The following is a 21,843-nucleotide window of genomic DNA, read 5'->3' as shown; positions in this document are numbered from 1 at the left end:
TGCACTCCAGTTACATGTCGTGTGCTGGGCGGAAGTGTACCACAGCCTGTCCGGTTTCTTTGACTTGTCTGGAACTGCAGCTGTCATCTGACTGTACCGCGTCTCTCCTCTCCTCAGCAATCCGCAGAGCGCTGCGTGAGCACGCTGCTGGACCTCATCCAAACCAAGGTCAACTACGTTGTCCAAGAGGCCATTGTTGTCATCAGGGACATCTTCCGCAAGTATCCCAACAAGTACGTGCAAGTACCGCAGGTGTAATGTCGTAACGGAAAACAACCTAGGTTTTGCTTGGCACAGCCTAGCTAGCAGCTCATATTGTTAGTATAACTGATTTTCGTGCATGTGGTAGCCATCCCTCTGAACAGCAGCACCCATTCAGACTCTGGTACAAAGGGACTCTAATGTTGGATTGCAAACAGATTGCTGTCTGATTTCACTATTGGTATATGGGCAGGATGACTGGCACGGGTAGGAAGCTCATGAACACATTTCACTTTAAGAGATTCCAGGCAGAGGTACTGAATGAAATGCGTATGGGCTTTCCTACCGCTTAGCGTTATCACAGGGTGGGCCAGTACCCCCTTCTAGCTCTTTTGTGCGAGGGGCTCTTGTCCATTCAGCTAGGGCATAATGCATCAGTATCTTTCAGCTGAGTCTCCAGGATCAGTTGGTACTAATGATTAACCTCCTCAGTGCGAGGGTAGATGGCCTCTGCACCATCAGGATAATCAACAGAGTGTGGGAAAGCACTTACAGAATATTAAACCTAGGATCACATGCCAATGGCCATGTCCCAGCTAACCCGTTAGGGGTTGGGGGTGCATCATACACAGATTAGAATTTCCAGCCAGGAAGAGCTGCCAGTGAAAATGCAGAATCTGATACAGACTCAAGGGAAGTGATTCAGCTGATTTGAACTGTGGAATCAAAGATCCTTTTTTTTTTTAAAGAGAGAAATGAAGGCGACTCTGTGCCTGGAGTTTCTCTCTTGCACAGTCTTGCTACAAGGAGGGGGAAAAATTACAAAGCTCTTGAGGAGCCCTTGAAATCTACCTCCTTTGACACACTCTCCTTTGGAAGGGGAGTGTGTAGGAATACTTTCTTGAGGTAATTAATCTCCTTGTTATGCGTCTCTTGTGGATCATAAAAATGTAAGTCATTTTGGCTTGGGTCAGGGTGCTTTGCCGTTAACAGCCCGATGTGAGTTGGCTACGGTTACATAATGCTTTGATTTGACCTTGATAATGACTGTGCTCTGGTAAATCAGGTATGAGAGCATCATCGCCACATTATGCGAGAACCTCGACTCCCTGGATGAGCCAGATGCCAGAGCTGCCATGATCTGGATAGTGGGTGAATACGCAGAGAGAATTGACAATGCGGATGAGCTGCTGGAGAGCTTTTTGGAGGGCTTCCATGATGAAAGCACCCAGGTAAAACTGTGCTCATCGCCCCATCTCTCAGATTCTCATGCAGTGTATTCAAATGGCAGACTGTTGGGTTGGTGGAGCTGGTTGGAAAATGTTTTTCCCCCACAGAAAACTGATATTTTTGGCTAAAATTCAAAAATAAAAACACTTTTTGATTTGGGAATGCTGATGCTGTGCCTCATGGGAAGCGTAGTTTGGGTGTCCCATGCTCCCATTCTCATCCATAGGCTAGTTTCTCTTGTCTGACTGCATCTACCATCATGCACCCATGTCCCCTCCTCTTTAGGAGGGTGTTTGATGCACAGTGGGAGATACAGTCTGGCCACTGAGTGCAGCCCATAAAGGAGAATGGGGACATTAGGCAACCGAACTACAACTCCCATGAGGCACTACAGCAGCATCTCCAAATCAGCCTATTTCATTTGTTTTAATGTTGGTTTTGTGACAAAAATCAAACCTTTATGTGGAAAGCAGACGCTTTTTGGAGGGACACTTTGTTAGCCAAAAACCCAATTTTCCGTCATACAATTTTGGTGGAAAAATTTCAACCAGCCCTATATGTTACGTTTAAACAGCCTGGGGTACCCTAAGTCTGAGGCTGGAATAATGACCTTCTTGGCTGTCTGGAGGATGATTTAAAAGGTTTGTTTTGCTTCTTCCTAGAATATTGATCAGTGCATCAGATAGGTGGATTTTGCTCTGGGCAGAGGAGAAACCTGATGTACATTAGCCCGATAGGTCTTAAAATAACTGCCCCATTTGCCATGCGTGACAAAGTTCCTCCTCTGCCTTGGTGGGTCCTGCGCTTATTGGCGGGTTTGCTCACCTCAGAGATTCATGGCAGCCCTCAGTTTGGCCACTTCTGCCAGTGGCTCAAACCTGCCGTTCACTCAGTTAACCTCTTATAGCCAATAGGGAGTTGGGGGAAGGGGGAACCCGGGTCCGCCCTCTACTCTGGGTTCCAGCCCAGGGCCCTGTGGATTGCAGCTGTCTACAGTGTCTCCTGTAACAGCTGCCTGACAGCTACAACTCCCTGGGCTACTTCTCCATGGCCTCCTCCTTTAGCCTCACCCCAGGACCCTTCCTCCTCATGTCTGATAACGCTTGTACTCCTCAGTCCTCCAGCCATACACCTTCTCGTTCTCAGCTCCTTGCACGCCTCTTGCTCCCAGCTCCTCGCATACACCTCACTAACTGAAGTGAGGTCCTTTTTAAACCAGGTGCCCTGATTAGCCTGCCTGTCCTAATTGGTTCCAGCAACTTCCTGATTGTTCTGGAACAGCCCATTATCTTACTCAGGGAAAAGGGACCTGCTTAATCTGGGGCTAATGTATCTACCTTCTATCACTCTCTATAGCCATCTGGCCTGACCCTGTCACACATGGTACTAAGAGATTGTGCTGGTGTAAACTATAGGGTAGTCTGCACTGGGATCACTGCTGCCCTGACAGCATGTTTCACGTGGCTGGTGAAATGAATACATGGTTTGTGACATGGACTTACAAAGGACAAGCTGCTAAAACCAATTTGAGCTGCTAACCTATTGGGTAAGACACTAACATGCTTCATGGGAAGGCAACACCCACATTTGCATGTCATTTGTTTTACTGTTAGCAGCTGCTTGTTGCCGGCCATGGCGTTAAAACACTATAACGAGCATCCACATTCTTGGTATGCAACAAGGGACTCCAGTAGCTCTGCACTACCCCCCATGCTGAAGCTAACGTTGAGGCAGCACTGATGCCAGTGATGCTCATTTAATCTCTTTGTTGTGTCCCTGCTTTATCTTAGGTGCAGCTCACCCTGCTGACTGCTATAGTGAAATTGTTCTTAAAGAAGCCCTCAGAAACGCAGGAGCTGGTTCAGCAGGTCCTGAGCCTGGCCACGCAGGTAAGCCAAACTATTCAGTGAGCCGAGGTGCTGGTAAGCCATGCTGTCTGTGCACCGTGGTTGCAGGCAGTTTGGTGTTGTGCCAGTTTGGCAATGCCAGGGCAGTCTTGTGCACCAAGAGGCAAGACTCAAGGATGTCGTCATGCACACCTGATTTCTCCCCCTTCAGGGAAGAGGGCTTTGATCTACAGTAACCCAGTTTGCAAAGCACTCTGCATCAGTTCTCTTACGCTCATTCAGCTGCTACCTAATTCTTTCTCGGCCCTCACTTCTGCCTTGGTGTTTTCTCTTCACTAGCAAGTAAGGCACAGGATGGGAGAGTTCTGTAAGAATCCAAAGAATTTCCTCCTCCGGGAAAATGGTTTGTGGCTAAAATCATACGCTGGGTGGAAGAGCAGGGAGAGATGGGACTGGTGGCAAACCCTTCCTCACTAATGGATGCTACAGCAGAAACTAAGACAAGTTCTGAACCCACAAGAATGAGGATTTCTTTTTGTCCCAGGCTGCTCACAAATGTGCTAATTGTGGTGGCGGTTTGAATGAGGGGCTAATATCCCAGATCCCAAAACCTACTCTGCTGAGTCACAAAACACTTCAAAGGCACCCTAGGGTTATAATAGGCTACTTTCTTGATTCAGTCTGGTTTATTGTATTTTCAAATGAATAACAAGGCACTGCTAGCAATAGGCCCTTTAGTGGGGTGGTGTTCTAAGCTCTGATTCCTAGGTAGAGATTCCTGTTTTTCACTTTAGCGTGAAAGAATGGGCACGTTTCTCTGCTCGGGTTAGAAGATATCGTTGGTCTTTGCATGTCTCTCATGGGCAGGAAAATCTGAGTCCCCCCCCCCCCCCCCCCCCCGCCATTCCGGTTCAAATCCCACGGTTCTGTTTGCTATGGGAAAGCTGCTTCGGAAGAAGCGTTCTGACTTGAGTCTGAGGCCTGGTCCACACTAACCCCCCACTTCGAACTAAGATACGCAACTTCAGCGACGTTATTCACGTCGCTGAAGTCGAACGATCTTAGTTCGAACTTACCGCGGGTCCACGTGCGGCAGGCAGGCTCCCCCGTCGACTCCGCGTACTCCTCTCGCGGAGCAGGAGTACCGGTGTCGACGGCGAGCACTTCCGGGATCGATTTATCGCGTCTAGACAAGACGCGATAAATCGATCCCAGAAGATCGATTGCTTACCGCCGGACCCAGAGGTAAGTATAGACCCGGTACCCTGAATGTATTTAAAGGCAGTCGGGAGCAAGTGATCTTCCCCTCAATCTCCCTCCTTCATCTACCCTCATAGAGGCCCTGTTTGACCTTAAGCAGGTGACTACATGTATAGGATGAATCAATATCTCTTGTTGAGATCAAGAGGGTTTAAAAAAAAAAAAAAGTCCACCATCAAGCTGAGCAGCTCACCAGGTGAGGTGCCAAAGTTCGAGAGGCATTCGCAATTGACCTCTGAAAACCTGAGATCACTTCTAGATCACTGCAAGTGAAATGAGTTTAGCCAGCTCAATCTCATTACAAATGGGCACTTGTCCACTGCCTGCTGGAGAAAGTCCTGAGTTGGCGGGGGAGGGGGATTTTTGCCAGTCAGAGGTCTGGGCTCACAGAACTGGAAAAGGGGGAGGCTGGTTGGGTGGGTGAATGAGGACACGTAGCGAGTTAGACATATTGCCAAAGCTCTATGGTGAAAACGCACAGGCACTTATCGACGTTATGCTGCTAAACTCCAGCCTGGGTGATCAGCGGACACCATTTGTTTGCTTTGTTTTTTTTAAGCAGCGCTTTTAGTTTAAAAAAAAAAAAAAAATAGAAAAAGGAATGTCAATTTCATGCTAGGAAAGAATTATCTCCAATAAAACACAGACGTTGACAGCTGGAGGCCTGGAAAACGGAAGAAAGCCCTAACAATCGATTCAGTTTGTGTCTTCTCATATATATTTTATTAACTAAATGGAGGAATAAATGAGACCTTTCTGGCATAAAAACGCTCTCGATATAAAGGTAGATGATTAAAGGCAAACCAGCCCCATCCTGCAGCGTTGTGTGGCTTGTTCCACCAGTGTCCTTGGGTAAGACGTATTTCCAGGAATCCCTGATCATTGTCTTTCATGATGCACAGTATCATGCATATTCTATTAGTATGTGGCTGAAGGAGTCAATTTGATCCCCTTCCCCTGTCCTTCTGTCTTGACGGTGTGTCCTTCAGGACGTTTTGAAGATCACATTTGAAATGAAATTGTGATACTTTACAGGAGGTCAGTTCTAAAGCTTGACGTCAACTTCTGTGCTGAGTAACCTTGAGGACTTGATCCCTTTTAAATTCCATTAGATGTAAGTTCTAAGGTTTTCCCCTCTGACCACATAGGTTAGCTGTGTTTGGGAATGAGCGCAAGGGGTCAGACCCTGCAATTTTTATTACTAAGGATGATGGGATTGCCACAGAATAGCAGTCTGTCGATAGTATCTATAGCCTGGTCACGGCTGCTTTTCCAGTGGGTAGTTTCAATGAAAGAAAGCAGGGTTACTGCAGAAGCAGGATATAGTTGCAGTGGTCAAGCCTGTTCAACCCCTTGAGTAACGCAGTGCTTTGTCTCAGGATTCGGACAACCCAGACCTGCGGGATCGTGGCTATATCTACTGGCGCCTTCTCTCCACGGATCCCGTGACTGCCAAAGAAGTGGTCTTATCGGAAAAACCTCTGATTTCTGAGGAGACTGACCTGATCGAGCCAACTCTCCTGGATGAGCTGATCTGCCACATCGGGTCACTGGCTTCCGTGTACCACAAACCACCCAACGCTTTTGTTGAGGGCAGCCATGGAATCCACCGCAAGCACTTGCCAATTCACCATGGAAGGTAAGCCGGGAGCAGCCACGGAGGGTGTCAGAGGGCTGCTGTTTTCTTTCCTCCTAACAAGCCCACTAAAAAGCTAGATTTTTTTTCCAGTTGCAGAGATGTCCACAAAGCATTCGTCGAGCCATCTCAGAGCCTGTCCCATGATAGTTGTAGCCTCTGAGCTTCTAGACCAAAGGAGATGGGAAGCATCCTAGAGATGAATCTGTTAGGTATTGGGCAGGGGGAAAGAGACGTTCACACAGTTCTTTGAGAGCACACGGGGAGGAGGGTCTGATACAGGAGCTGGACAAATAGGAGCTTTCAACAAGTGGTGCAGGTTTGGCAGGAGGAGAAACACACCAGCCAAACCCAGTAGTTGTGCACACAGCCAGTGGGAGGTGTACATTTCTGTGATGGTACAAAAGGTTTTTGGGGGAAAGCAGGACTTACAGGCCTTTGTTATGTGGAAAGTGTCTCCCTTCTTGCACTGCCAATTACGCTATTGGCCTCTCCTGCTGTGGGGAATGCAAAGTGGGGAAGAAAAAGCCAAGATCTCTCTCTGAATCTTGGAATCTTTGAAAGCACGGAGCGTGGAGAAAACCATTGGTCACAATCACTGCAGCTTGGCCTGGGCTAAAATGAGGTCCGATCGATGTCTGAACTATGGTGGAAAGCCTGAAATACCCTGTGACAATCGAAATGGTTTGGGTTGTTCCCTGGATATCACACCATTTCTCTACAGTTAAAGAACAAACCAAAAAAAGCCCACCCTGGGATAGCAGCCCGAGAAATTGTCTGATGCTCTGGAATCCAGCAGTGAGTGTTACCAATCCGCAGGGATTCTTGCCGTATTGCTGCTCACTGTGTCACCATGGCTGCTCTCTCAGGTGAGCACGCCGGCTTGCGAACTGTATTAATTACAGTTGCAGATCTGCTTGCAACAGGCGGTACGGGATCTAAGCTCACTTTCCAAGGCAGTGTGTACCAGAAAACCTGGGAAGTGACTTCTGGAGCGCTGTACTTGGTTGCCATCTTACTGATAAGTCTATATAGGCAATTGTTTCTTTGCTGTTTTCTAACACCATCCTTCCATGCATACAGAAACTCTTTTAGCTGTTAAGAGTAGCAGTAACTTGACCGACTTGGGGATGTTGAATTGCCTTTTTCCTGGTTATGAAACATCGCCTGGCAGGACTGCCCCAGGGCCTGCGGTAACAAGCCCATTTAGGAGACCTGTGTTTTGATGTCTAGTACAGTACTAGTGTGCAAGGAGGTAGGGAAAGTTATGGCCGCACTGCTCAGGTACTAGTCCCACCCACAGGCTCTCCAGAAGAGTGGAGGTGTTGATCCTATAAGCAGCTCAAATCCACAGTGTGACCAGCTCTCTTGTGCCGTGCTCTTCACATCATTGCAGAAGCTGACTTGTCTAACCAAGTCCACTTGTCACCGAGAGCTCTGTCTTTATCCGCTCCAGTGCACATTGCTTATCTGACTTGACACTGGCAGCTGCTACTCAGCCAGCCCACCCACTCTGCTCTTTCAAGGTTGCTATGTTTCATATCTCTGCATTGCTCTGGTATTGTTTGCTACTTAATGACCTGTTGTCTGGGCCGAAAACAGCTCTGGCTTCAGCAGCAGTAGGAAAAAAGAGGGGGAAATGAAAATTTTAAGAAGTCCCTTAAATTCTGATGCCGGGCTCCGGCATCCTTCATAAATTAAAAGTGAGTGCTGGCGTTCCGTGGCAAGCCATGTTTCCTCTGCTTGACGTCAGCCTAACAGAGAGTCCGGCGGCGGCAATTGGGGGGAAAAAAAAAAAAAGAAAGCCGCGATGGGCGGTGGCAGTTCAGCGGCAGGTCCTTCGCTCCTAGAGGGAGTGAGGGACCTGCCGGCCCCGAATTGCCGCAGGTGCCGCCCCTCTCCCTTGGCCGCCCCAAGCACCTGCTTGTTAAGCTGGTGCCTGGAGCCGGCCCTGACTCTAACGATCCTCCTTACTCCCAGACGAAGGACAGATTGATCAAGCTCATGCAACGGCCTCCTGTGCAGCATTGCTGCTGTGAGCCAAATTACCACCTTCAATCATGTCTTCATAATAAGCAGCCTGTCGGGGGCACTGCTGTGGGGAGAGTGAATTCATGCGCACAGGGTGTCCTCTTACTGAATGCTAGAAAACTGACTCGCGTTTTCCTAATGCTGAAAACACTGGGAAGTCTGTTCATTTGCATACGGCAAGCTAAGGTTGCCTAGTGGAAGGTAGTGGCTTAGCTTTTCACCCAGTAGCTTGGTTTCTTTTATGCTATGAATAATGCCTTGTCGAAGCAGGACCCCTTAGCAACGCTGTTTGCCCCAGCTTAAGTTAATGAGGTTTTTCCCCTCTCAAACTGCATAGTGAAATTGAGGAGGAGTGGAATGAGCTGTGCAGAGATCTGTGTTGTCATGTTATGAGGGTTACCGTGCCCCAGTTGTCTTGATTGGTGGGCAGAAATAGCTGGTTAAGTCCTATGAGACCTGTGGGCATAGTCCTATGAGAAATTAGTAATAGTTGGTGTCAGCAGCGTGAAGGGTATTGCATGTATTAGGGAGTGTATTGTCACTTAAACAAAGCACTGTGCTGGCATTTTTCTGTGTCCCAGCACCCAGCCACGTTGTGGGCAGCTCACAGCTGGTCAGCTGTTTCTGGTCATGCTCCACCAACCCGCATGTGTACCAAAGGGGTTACCTGTAGGGCCTCGTGGAGGAAATACTGAGGGCCAGAGGAGCAGCTCGGAAGAGGGAGTTGTGCACAACTCAGGTGGAGCATCACACGCTCTCTAGCTTCCAGGGATTTGTCCACACTGTTGCTCCCATCTCCTCTCTACGCCACTGCAGGTGGGAGACGTGGGTGGGAGGTTTCTGTCTGCAAAGGTAGACAGTCACCTGTGCTCCAACAAACGCTTGCTGCTGTTCTGCTCTGGGAGTGGCAAAAGCAGAGGCGGCTAGAGAAGGGACTGGTTAGATAGGACACAGGACCCTGGAGTTATGCTGTTGTCCTGGGAAAGCCCAAATATATTAATTCAGGTGGCAATTTTGGAAAATGTAACCCTCTTGCTGTAGTCCCAGGGCAAAAAACCCCAGCATTATAGCATGTATCCATGTCCTTAATAAACATGTCATTCTTTACTCCTTTGAGTCTCGTAGGAAAATCCCAAATTATGGACAAAAAGCTTTTAAGGAGAAAGTCCAGTGTGGGGAGATGTTCTGAGCATGATACTTTATTGTGTTTTAACATCAGCTGAATTGATCTGCATTATCTTTCTTGTAAATTTCTCATTGGGTCCTGGGGCAACTAGTGACAGACCTCTAAGGAAACTTACTTGGTAGTCCCCATTAGAATAATAAGCTTTCTCCTTAGCAAAACCTGTGCATTTTTTCCCAAGGTTGTACATTCCTTCGTAGGCCCAGTAGACAGGATCATATTAATCTCCCATAGAATCCCTCTCAGTAGGGCAAATCTTTATTATGTTTTAGTTTGTGTTTTATTCATGGCTCCTATTTTGGAGGAGTTTGGGGCCACTTCTCCCAATAACAGCTGTGCTGAATCTGAGGTTCCTGTCTGATTTTACCTCTGAAATTTCCCTCTTCTTGAGTTGTGGGACTTGTCTGACCAGTGGAAGGTCCTCAGATCTCAGAGCATGTACCGAAGCTCCAGTTTTGTCACCTCCGATTGGGGTTGTAACAGAATTGGTTTGTCAGTTGTCCGTATGGAACAGTATTACTTTGAACTGTTTGGCTACTGTTCATGGGTCACCTGTTTCTGCCTTGTTTTCTCCCTGGTGCTCCAAAGCCAGTAACAAAGGTGACTAACCATTCTCCTTTATTCATTTTGCTTCTCTCCCCTTGCAGCACTGATGCAGGAGACAGCCCAGTGGGAACCACTACCACTACAAACTTGGAGCAGCCTCAGGTTATTCCATCGCAGGGTGACCTTCTGGGTGACCTTCTGAACCTTGACCTGGGCCCCCCAGTGAATGTACCCCAAGTATCCTCCATGCAGATGGGTGCTGTGGATCTCCTGGGAGGCGGGCTGGACAGCTTGGTAAGCACTGTCTCTACTCACTTTCAGCTGGTAGGAAATAACGAACCACTGGAGGAACCATTCATGGTCTGTGCCGTTGGCAAGACCTTGGTTATTCACTGTCCTTGGTGCTTGCCGCCCTGAGCCCAAAGGCAAATCAGAAAGGCCCAGAACACTTGGCCATTTTTACTTCCAGGCCGGTTTGCTGCCAGATTCTTCCCTTAGTAAAAGGGATGTTGTCACCTGCTGTAGAATCCCGCTGTACGTTGGTAGGTCTGTTTCATGCACTCTCTGACTGGGAAGAGGGACTAAGGAGTTGCTTTTATTTTGCAAGGACCTTTTACAAGGACCTTGCTTATTTTACAAGGACCAGTGCTTTTTAAAATACCCTGGCTCCTCTTCAAAAGGATCTTTGTGTTGCCCTCCAGTTTCAGTGAATCCTGTTAAAAGGTCCATCTTTATGGCCTGCTGTATGCAGCTATACCAGCCTTACATCATCCTGTTTGTGTATTCTCCAGAGCATGTCTTGGTTTAGTATCGGTGACATGTTAATTGCGGGTAGGCCAGGAGAAGCACTCCACTGCTCTGCCTAGTTCTCCCTTTCTCCGGAGCAGCTCGCAAGGTGATATTCAAATCCTAAAAGGGTCAAGCTCCGGAGCAAGAGTAAATACACAATGCCTCCACTCCAGGGAGGGAAGCTGGGCAGAAGCTGTAATGAGAATATCATGAAAAAGGGGAGATTGATTATGGAGAGAGAGCAGGGTGGGGTGGTCCTCAACCTGTGACAGCCATGCAGTAACAAACAGCAACACACTTAGCCTTTAGCACTGTGTCATCCGCCTTCTAACATGAGACGGGTTAGAAGTGGGAGGTTTGTCATGCACTTGAATGGACCCTGATGCAACCAAATACTCCATTCGCTCTAGTAATCTTAGTAAAACGGTCATTAAACACACACATCCAGTCCTAGCATTTCACTGGCTAATGAACTGGAAACCCGGTGACCTTTAATAGCTGGCAGAGGTCAGATGTGTCAGCCTGAGCTCTTTGTCTCCACGCGGGCGGAGCAGAGGTTTGTGTGTCTGCACTTCACACCAGTGGAGAAGGCAGGCTGGAATTCTGAGGAGCCCACTGCCACGCTTTGCAAGAATGACCAGGAACTAAGAATCTCAATTTCTTGAATTGCATCCAAACCTTCCACGAAACAGTGCCACCCGCGGCAGCTCCAAAGAGCGTCACAAATCCCTCTGTATTGCAGTATGACCTCATGGGCAGAGTACTGGACTGGGACGCAGGAGACCTGGGTTCTATTCCTGCCACTGGCCTGCTGGGTGACTTTGGGCAAGTCACTTCCCCTCTGTCTTTGCCTTAGTTTCCCTATCTGTAAAATGGGAATAATGCTCTACTGATGGAAAGCACTATATAAGAGCTAGAGTTCTGGTGCTGTGCGTGCAGTGAACCCAGCTTCTTTGTTATTGTTTGGGCTCAGATACCATAGAGATGGGTGCAGTATAACGACCTAATTAGAATAGATTTTGGGAAAAGATTCCTATAAGTGTTGGTGTGGGAGATGTTAACATAAGGACCCATTTGGAATCACAAATTGGAGCAGGAAGCCTAGAGTCTTGTCACTTGTTTCATGTTTTGCTTCTGTTAAAGTAAATCCATGGGGCTATGCAGTGTCCTCTAACAAAATGCCATGTATCGGCAGAGTGGTCACCCTGTTTCAGACTTCAAGGGAAATAAAATGGTCGCCTGCATGAGTTACAGACACGGTGCTAGAGCGACCTTTCGGTTGGCGCTTCCCCCAAACGCTTACTAGTGATGTGCCGCTGCAGCTAATGTCCCTGTTGTGTTTTCTCCCTCTCTGGGATATGTACAAGTGACTCTCCTCCTTGTATATCCCAGGCTTCCCTCACTGCTCGTCTTTCCCTAAACTAACCTGTTTCTGTCTGCGTGTTGTTTTGGATGTGAGAGACAGAGCACGTGCTGTGTGTGCGTAGGTACCGGTACGTGTGTATGGGACGTCCGAGTTTAACGACCCAAACTGGGGTTAAATTGAGTCTCCGGGAGGGAGAGACTTCCATCCCCCGCCTCATAACCAGGGATCATCACGTGGCAAGGGGGCCGTGGGCAAAGGGGAGGTCCTTTTGGCTGCTCATGCTGTTTAATAATGAGTTTGGGATCCAAAATGAATCTCCTACCTCATCTTCCTCAGTTATTACTTTTCTTCCCTCTGCCATCCGTACGTCCCCCTGGAATTTTGTTTCTCTTCCTCGCCCTGACATTGCAGTCTGTCTCTCTCCCTGCTTTGAGTCTCCCTCTTCATTGTTTTAGGGCTCTTCCAGGGACCTTCGCTGTATTCTCCCAGTTGCCAAGGACATTTGAATATGGCTCTGTGGGGTCAGTCTGTGCTGTGGGAAGGGATACTAAGGCGTGACGTGAACGACGTTTCTTTCCTCAACTCATGCTGCAGCTGTGCCACTCAGTCCTTGCTGCCTAGAGAGAGAGCCACTGTGTGGGTCCTGAGCTGACACGCACGGGCACCTCTCCTTTTGTGAGACTCCACTCCCTAACCTACCATTAGTCTCCTCTGTCCACCTCCCCTCCTGTTTTCATCTGCTTCCTCGTCCCCTCTGCTTTTCCTTCCTCTCTCTAGAAATTGCCCGGCCCCTCCCCACCAGTAGACTCCTTGCTGCAGAGGAAGGTATGGGAGTGGTGGTTATTTGAATGCAACAAACATCCAGCCTATGCCACATGTCTTTAGCAAGGCCCTGCAGCCCAAAGTGCAGAGTGGGTAGACAGTGGCCTGACAGAGGTTAAATGCCCCAAGCAGCTCCGTGTCTGTAAGTTAACTGCTCTGTACATATTACAAACCCCTCTCGATCATTGTGGAGAGAAATGGCCCAGCAAACGTCCAAACTCGTATATGGTGAAACCCATCTCCGTGGCTGTGATTAATGAGAATGCACTGGTAATTGAATGACTAGAACGGGACATCTTTTATTTTAGACTGCTGGCAGAATCCCTCAGCTAAATAAGTCTTTTCTTCAGTCAAGGTGCCGGGCATTAATCTGAGTAGGTAAAAATGCTGCTCTCAAGCATTGCCCATTACAGAAATAGCGCCTTCACCAAATGCAGGCTTTCTACAGAGAGGTGTTTTACTTCAGAGAGAGATGCTCAGTGTGCAGAAAAACAAGACACGAAAGACCCAGCAAGATTGATGCAGAGAAGAAACAGCCCGATGAGCAAGTTTCACTGCAAATTATCATTTATATTTTAATTTTTTTTAACAGATTGATTTCTTTTCCAGGCATTTGAATGGTGACAAGATTGTGCAAAACTTGATACACAGCAAATTAATCCTGTGCACTTCATTGAATTCCTCCCTCAGCTTTGCCAGGCCTGGTCTCTTATGCCATGTGAGACTTCCAGCTATTTGATAGGTTAATTTCTTTAGCAAATAACTCGTATTTTATCTAAATAGCGAGTTACAGTGTAACAGAGCAATATGGAGATATAGCTATAGTGTTGCCCATACGTAGAGGGAGTGTGCTCAGGGCATGTTATAAATGAAAAACATAAATTTAAAAAATACCGGGTCTGTAACAGAGGAGCAGCCAAAGTTTATCCCATGAACCCGATGTGAGCTGTTTATAATTCAGGGTAGCCATCTTCTAGTGATTAGAGCCAGCGCTGGGAGGCAGGAAACTTAGGTTCTACTGGCTGCACTCTGTGCAAATCACGTGCAGTCTTCCAGTTCCTGGCTGTTTGCTAACGAGGCCCTTGGTAAGACAGAGCTTGGATACTGCAGCTGTAATGATAGTCGTTATTCCTTACGAATCATTCCTGTGTTACGGTTTTGCTTTGAAAAGCTGCCTAATGTCAGATGTTCTTGTTGAACAAACAAGCAACAAGACATGATAGGCAATGTGATTCTCTTCATTGAACAGGAGCTGTTATGTGACAAGTCACTTTTCACCACCAGGGCAGTAAACCTGTCGAAATGGACAGCTTGTCTATTAGGTAAAGAATTTTCTAATGGCCCATCTACCACAAAGTTATTGGCAGAAGCCTGGCAGCCAGTCATACTGATTGATGCCCAGAATTCTAGAGCTGCGTAATAAACACTGAATGTCCAGACTTCCTGCAGTCCCTTCCTGAAGCGCCATGTCTTGGCAGACTTGGGCGAGAGTCCGTTTCAGGTGCATCCGCTCAGCTTTATGATGGGATTGGACTCAATGCCGCTCAGTCTCACTTGGTGGCAGAGGTGATCTCTAAATGAACGACTCAGCCTCCTGGAGCCCCATGGTTTTCTGCGAGGTGATGTTAACGCTGTTGGGTTTTGCGTGACCCATGCGGTGCCACCGGTTTGCCTGCCACCCTTGGAAGCGGCATCATGTTCTGCTCTGCGCTTGTTGCCCACGCTCCTCTGCACTGGCAGATCACAAATGCTGGTTAGCAGCAGCCACTGAATTGAGCCTCTGATGTTACCAGTCCTTCGGCATCAACAGTCCTCTGCCCATCCATGCCCCATCTGTGCTTTGCAGCTGGGAAATTCAGGGCACCTGGCATTATGTGCATACCCGGCTGGCTAGTTTCAGCTGACTGTGTTCCTTCAAAAAAACCAGCTTTGTTCTTCTTTTTTAAATGATAGAGGCCTGCCCATTAGTCCCCAGTGGGAACGAGCCCCTCGTCAGTAATTTAGTTTTAAAGAGTTAAACCATGTTATTATTTTACACACATCTGCTCTAATTACTTGCCTTAATGGTTCTAGCTTTGTCTGTATTTTGGCTCTGTTAGAGCAGGAACCTCATCTAACGGTTAAAACCCTGGACTAGGAGTCGGTCCTTGTTCCGGGCTCGGCAACTGACTTGCTTGGTGACCTTGAGCAAGTAATTTAAACTTACCTGTGCCTCAGTTCTACAAAATGGGGGTGATACTTCCCAATTTCCCAGGGCTGTTGTAAGGCTTAGTTCATAGAATCGTAGAACTGAAAGGGACCTCGAGAGGTCATCTAGTCCAGTCCCCTGCACTCATGGCAGGACTACATATTATCTAGACCATCCCTGACAGGTATTTGTCTAACCTGCTCTTAAAAACCGCCAATGATGGAGATTCCACAACCTCCCGGGGCAATTTATTCCAGTGCTTAACCAACCTGACAGGAAGTTTTTCCTAATGTCCAACCTAAACCTCCCATTGCTTCTTGTCCTATCCTCAGAGGTTAAAGAAATGGCCCAAATTTGGTGATGAACTGGGCACACCGCAAAAGACACATACTTGATGGGGTTTTAGGATTGTTAAAAGCATGTTCTTGGATCAGTGCTGGGATGGAAAGGAGCTCTGGTAGCTGGCTGCATTCCTGTCTGATTGTGTAATGCTGCTGGGGTTATGTTAAATTGAGCGTTGTGGTACCTTGAGCTTTTTATGGGCACCTCCTTTTACTATTTAAATCAAACTAAATAGCTAATAAATAGTTTTGAGATCCTCTGATGGAGGCGCCCCTAAAGGACCAAGTAGTATGACAATAAGTGCCACTGAAATCAATGGTCCTTCCTTTGCATTGTTCGTGTGACCGCTCCATTAACTGTGTACTGTCTGATTGTGCGCTGACATAACGGTCTTTCTACAGGCCCCCAGATCTTGTTGTTGAGAAAAGCGCACACGGAAGAGAGTCTATTAGCTTGCGTATTGAAAATGCCCACGTGTGAACCAAAGAAAAGAGGTTGCAAACTGAAATGTGTCTGACAGCTTCAAGGAGGTCTATGGATGCGGCACACCCCCAAATCCCTTTGCAGCTAGGACCGTGCCTTAAATAAAATGAGCCCAAATCAAGCCTCATACTGGCAACAGTTTGCGTCTCAGCTCTTTAGCCAACCAAATCCAATTGATGCTATTCAGAAAACGCTTTGTTTTCCTTGCTGTTAGGCAGATTCACATTGCGCACGTTCTTAGTAACATAGCGTTTTCATCTAACTCCCTGAACCATGACAACGTAGTTAGATGAATAAAATCATGTCTCTCCTGTTAGCCCACAGATTAAGTAAGGCTCCATGTATTACCTAGCTGCATCGACAGATCTAGCAATCCTATGACCAAGGACGATTCTGTTTTTGGAGCCCGGTTGTTGCAGCTCCTGTCAGTAACTCCATCCCTTCTCACTCTGCACCTGGACTAGATTCTCGGCATACCTCACGTAACATTGCAGACGTGGCTGTGGAAGCCTGTAATCCACGTATATTGCACAGACATCTTCGAGTTCTGTCCTTACAGAGCACCGTTAACACGCAAATAGGGGCTGGCGTGTCACGTGGGAGTGCAAGTCAGTGTAACTGCTTGCAGTGGAATAAAATTGCAGGACAAGTTGCTCTTTGACTGCAGAGCATCTGCAGCGTCATCCGAGGCAGTTAACATAAAGCAGAGATGTTGCGGTTGTTTGAGGTTCAGGGCTACTGTTGCTGCTGTCTGGAGGTCTGGCACCTTCCTCTAGTTTGTAGTGGCTTCTATGATATTACAGTGGTGGGACCATATGTGTAGCTAGGTAGATATAATTGAAGGCAGTCCTTGCTATGTCCAGTAACTCTGTGGCTGCCTGCTTGCCACTCTCCTTCTCCGAAATGGCTGCTCTTGGGGGAAGTACTTCAGTCATGGAAAAGGAGCTCCTGTTTCTGGCAGGGTGACCTTCAGGACAATGCCAGGCTGCCAATCCGGCAAGCTGTCCAAGCTATTTGCAGTTGCTTGTGATCAAGCCTCAGGTCCCCAGAGATGGTCACCCATGATGCTAAGGGCGGTGGTTGTTTACCCGTCCTACCGAAATAGTAAGAATTTGTCAGGCTGGGCAGGGCAAGGTGTGGTGGTAATCCAGTTCTTTTCTAATCTAAGCGGATCTGTCTTTAATTGTCTGCTCCTATGTAGCATGGGGTGCATTGTGTTTCCTGCTAAGGATGGCTGGCCAGTTAGACACCTGCTGTTAAAATGAATGGAAATGGTTAACAGATGCTGCCAGCTCTCCAGGGAATTTGTTCAGCATTGCTTTACGCTTGACTAATATCTGCTTCTTTCCTTCTGCATTCTGCCTGTCACTGCAGATGGGAGAGGACACTCAATGGGTAATTGGTTCCTGTTCTCGCTGTCTGCCTCCTTTCTCTTCGTTACTCATACACATCACTATTATCACCTCCATCTTTTGAGTTCATATTAAACTTCCCTCCCTCCTCTCTCCTCTTCCCCCCCCTCCGGCAGAGGGAACAAGCAGGCTGGAACGGTGGTCTCTAAACCGGAGACGTTTATAGATACCTAGGAAAGATGGGGGCAGGGGAAGCAGTATCAAGTCAACAGGTGCTCCAGTTGAGACTGATCTTCGTGTGCATAGGTTGTCCTGGGCTCAGTTGGGAACCTGTTGCATTTCTTCTGCATCAATCACAATTTAAACCAGGTGTGTGTCAGTTTCCCTCTCCAACACACTGTATAGACAGCGGTGCCTCTGTCGAAGAGGACTCGGGCTATGTCTAACAACGAGGTAGGGGTGTGATCCCTCTGCTTGTGTACACATCGCAGCGTAACCGCGGTAGCAGCAGCAGAGGCACCTCTCAGCCATGCCATGCATGCTGGTGTCAGGCGCAAGTACATGAGCCGGGGAGTTACAGCTCTAGGTCATAGTGGGGCATCGCCTTTGTCTGTCCCAGGGCCTCCGGGCCTCTGGGCTGGCACAGCAGTTGGCATATTATGCATCAGCTGAGTTTTGTCCCGTGCATATGAACCAACGGAGACGGAGGCCTTTGCATTGCTGTGCAGAGAACCTTTAAGGTGGGTTGCGAGAGACTGAGAGGCGTCAGAGGGACGTAGGTCAAAGCTGCTTCTGGTTGGAAAGACATGGCCAGGAGGCAGCAACTCAAGGGGATGAAAGCAAATAAAATGTTTAAGGAGGGGTAAGGGAAATTCTCTAGGCCAGAAACCCTGCCTCACATTTCCTTGGCCCTCAGCAATGAGAAATAGGTGCTCCTGCTCCTCTCTCTCTCAGGCCTCTGTAGTCCATGCAGAACATAACCCTTCACCACCACTGGCAGGAGGACTGCCTTTAATCTGGCTCCTTCCCTTCAACCTGTCTGGCATGGGTGATCCCTACAAGGAATTATGTTCCCACCACATAGTTCTCGGGGTCAGGGATTGCACCTTGATGTGTTGGGAAGGCTTCTGTGCCTGCTCTGATGGAGAACCATAAATCTGGAATTCCTTCAAAGAGGAGACTGCCGTTGGGAGCTCCTGATATTTACAAGCCGTGCTTTGTCCAATCTCTGAGATTTCCCACTGCACTCGCAGACCGGCAGCGCACAGCGCGGTTGCCAGCGTTTCAAAGAATTGATTGTTGTCTTTCAAGCTTGAATTTCGAGCCTGTGGCTTTCCAAGATGAGCTGAGTAAGAAACTGATAAAAAGCTGATAAACATCTGTCTCAATTATGCAGACTTATTCCCAATCATTTCCATAGTACTTTATATAAGATCTTTGCTGCATGATGGGAGTGTCTTTTTTTTCTTTTCTCTTTCATCAGACAAGGGTCCCAGAAACTCCACTCCCCTGCGATAACATTTAGAAATGAGTCTGTTATGACCAGGTCTTGCCGCTTTTCCTTCCATTTGTTCTCGGTTTGTTTTTTTCCCCTGGACTTCGCTGCTTTTTTGATGTAGAGTCAGAGCTGGCTGACACCTACAAGCAAGAATATAAAGTGAGAGAAGGTGTAATAGTTATATGCGATTATGTGGCAAGCCAGTCCTAATGCAGACGTGTTCAGGTCTTTTCTTCTACGATATGGCTCAGACTGAGAGAGCTGTTTGCATAGCAGTCCCCTGCTGTGTCAGACGGACCTATTCGAATGGTTAGGAACTCGGCAGCCAGAAGATTAATAAACCCCATTTTGCAAGCTCAGTATTAATCGGCGTTTTAGGCCTTTCACCGCTCCTCTTATTTCACACTAGAATCATTCACCTCGTCTGTTGTCTCTGACGTAAACCGGGAGAAATGATCACTTGAGCCCTGCACGCTTGTAGGCTGAAAAAGAATGGAGCTCCATGCTGCTTCCTGTGAATGCCAGCAGCTCTCTCTCCTTACACAAAGCATCGAGGTCTGTGTATGAAGAAGCAGTTGCTGCGCTGTGGGGGCCTGGAGGATTGTGCTACCGGGTTGCAGACCTGGGTTTTGGAGTGATTTTGGTGCAAGCTTCATTAGACAGGGCGCGCTTAGATTTTCTGGCCAGGAGGGAGGCTACTGCAATTTTGCAATGTTCTTTAATGCCCCTTTAGCGGTAGGCAGCATTGTGTCTTTAGAGCTAGGCGGCTGCTGTAGGAGATGGAAGGATATACCCGAGAGAAGTAGGGGGGCTGGAACAGTTTGTATAGTGGGGGTGCTGAGAGCCATTGAACCAAACTAAACCGTGTATATGATGGAATCCACTTCAAGCCAGAGAGTGGGGCAGCACCCCTAGTTGCAGCACCTATAGAAAGAGGGGAAACCCAGAGCAACGAAGGTGTTGGTTAAAGCCAGAGGATTTCAGGTGGCCGTGCCGTCATCCAATAGGGCCCTGCCTTTGACTTGAAAAAGGCCTCCAAGCTTGTTCTCAAGCCAACGTATTTGTATCCACTGCAGGAAAAAAGCAATTGGTTAATATGCCATCTGTTGGCCAATTTAAAATACAAACACACACTTGCCATGAGAGCTGCCAGAAAGTGCGGCGGAAACGGCCAAGAACAAGTGCCATATGGTGGGGACGGGATGTACGTGAGCCCTGCAGATTCTGAGCTTGCACCGCTCCAGGGCCTGCTCTGGGCCGTGTTGTCATGCTTCGTTCTCCTCCTCCATGAGCACTGGACCAAGCACACATGGATCTTTGATGATCCCATTTGTCAAATAGCCCCACATACCTCTGGGCCAAACTTAGCTGCAGAGCCTTCCATATGACATTCTGTGTTGTCCCAGCAAGCCAACCCTTCCCCATGTGATTGTCACTGCATTTTTCCATGTACGCTCTTGTTCTTTTTGGTGGTGGTCTGTCTTTGTGGTCAGAGCGTGTGTCTTGTGTCCTATGTGTGACTGGAAAACTGTGTGGTGAGATACGTAGCACTGCCCTGTTAGCAAAAGCTTGTGAGCTAAGATAAGCCTGCAGAATGAGAATCTATGGTAGATATTCAGTATAGATCAACATTGCCTCATTAGTTATAAATATTGATGGAATTGAGAAATGCGTGGTGCAGGAGCACTGCGATACCAATAGTATTACTTGTACCTGTGTTCAGGTAGATATCCCCATGGGATCACAGGTTTTGGTCACCTCTGCTGACCCCAGCACTGAATTTTCTCTTGAAAATCCAGAAATTGTATCATGGGCTTTACCCCTTTCAGACAAACAATCTTAACATTTTTCAAGGGAAGTTCATGGTAAGCTTAAAGAGCAAAGGAAGGCTTAAAGGTAAACTGCAAAGGCATGGTGATCCAGCGGGGAAGGACAGCAGAAATGAAACAATTTGGAATAAGATGGTTCTAAGAGGAGCATGTTGAACAATTTTAGCTGCCCCAAATGGCAGCTTGGTAGCTTCAAGGAAATCATTATTAAAATACTGGATTACTTTGTTCTCTAAAGTCAGGTCTCATGGCTGTAGAGCAGGCCCCAACAGACCACTAGGCGCTCTTTTGTTTTCCATATGGGGTAACTGAACTCTGAGGGAAAGCATGTACTTCTGAGCTTGCACGAGCAGTGGTCACACTGGAAGTCAACATCCCTCTCCCTGGATATTAAAATTAGTCGCACATTAAAAGGATACAGCTGAGATGTGTTTAAATAATTGTGAAGTCTTTGCTTTTTCTGCACTCTAGAAACAACTCCCTAGAACCCCAAAGCTTGTCAGTTTTATCTTCCATCATGGTTACCCCTACTGGATTTTTGTAGAGCTGCTCAGGACTGCTGGTAGCTGACATGGGTTTCATAGAAAAGCACTGGTGTGTGAAACACATGAAGAATTGCACAGACTTTGCAAAATAGATGATAGGTCAGAGCTTGGATTGGCTTTTTAATTGATCAACCGTCAGAGTACTCCTTTTTTTTTAAGATGTGGACTCAGTCCCAGTGGGAAGATGGATTGAAACATGTTTATCTGAAACATTACAAGGTGTTAGTTTCTTCACCAGCTTCTTCTCTAAGCAGCTTTATTAGCTTAAGAAACCCCCACTGTATGTGCTTTCACAACACACACTGTTCATCTGTCCTGTGCATGGTGAGTGCATGAGACGTGTTTGCAGCGGTTCCGTTGAGTGAACTGCAAACTCTATCCTTGGCAACCAATACCTAGCTTAAATGAACTCTGCCTTTCTCTTCTCTCTCTCCTTTCTCTCTTTCAGCTTGGCAGTGACCTTGGCGGGGGCATTGGAGGAAGTCCGGCAGTAAGTGCCATCAATTTTTTTCCAGTAAAAAAAGCTCCCCCTAATATAATAATTCTGATATAATCTTTCCCCCACACACTGCTGCTTTACTAAACCACCGTGTTTGTGAAAACAGACGGTTATCACCATAGTGAATGGTAGTGGGTCCTTCAAAAGTGTTCGGGTCCCCAGGTGAGTTCTTCAGGACTGGAGCTGCCATCTCTGG

The 21,843-nt window shown here is 47.5% G+C and overlaps 1 protein-coding gene across 1 annotated transcript in view; it reads left to right on the top strand.

The window, feature by feature from the left end:
• AP2B1 (adaptor related protein complex 2 subunit beta 1) overlaps positions 1–21,843 on the top strand; it is a 105,547-nt gene that overhangs the window by 41,397 nt on the left and 42,307 nt on the right. The window contains exons 10-15 of the mRNA XM_065418074.1: positions 118–233; positions 1,268–1,433; positions 3,222–3,320; positions 5,918–6,177; positions 10,036–10,228; positions 21,597–21,638. Of these exons, the coding sequence (XP_065274146.1) occupies positions 118–233; positions 1,268–1,433; positions 3,222–3,320; positions 5,918–6,177; positions 10,036–10,228; positions 21,597–21,638 (876 nt within the window). The remainder of the gene's footprint in view (positions 1–117; positions 234–1,267; positions 1,434–3,221; positions 3,321–5,917; positions 6,178–10,035; positions 10,229–21,596; positions 21,639–21,843) is intronic.

This window comes from Emys orbicularis, chromosome 17 (genome assembly GCF_028017835.1).
Source record: "Emys orbicularis isolate rEmyOrb1 chromosome 17, rEmyOrb1.hap1, whole genome shotgun sequence".
Taxonomy (NCBI): Eukaryota; Metazoa; Chordata; order Testudines; family Emydidae; genus Emys; species Emys orbicularis.
The sequence above is the reverse complement of the archived record's forward strand: the minus strand, read 5'-3'. Positions and strand labels throughout refer to the sequence as shown.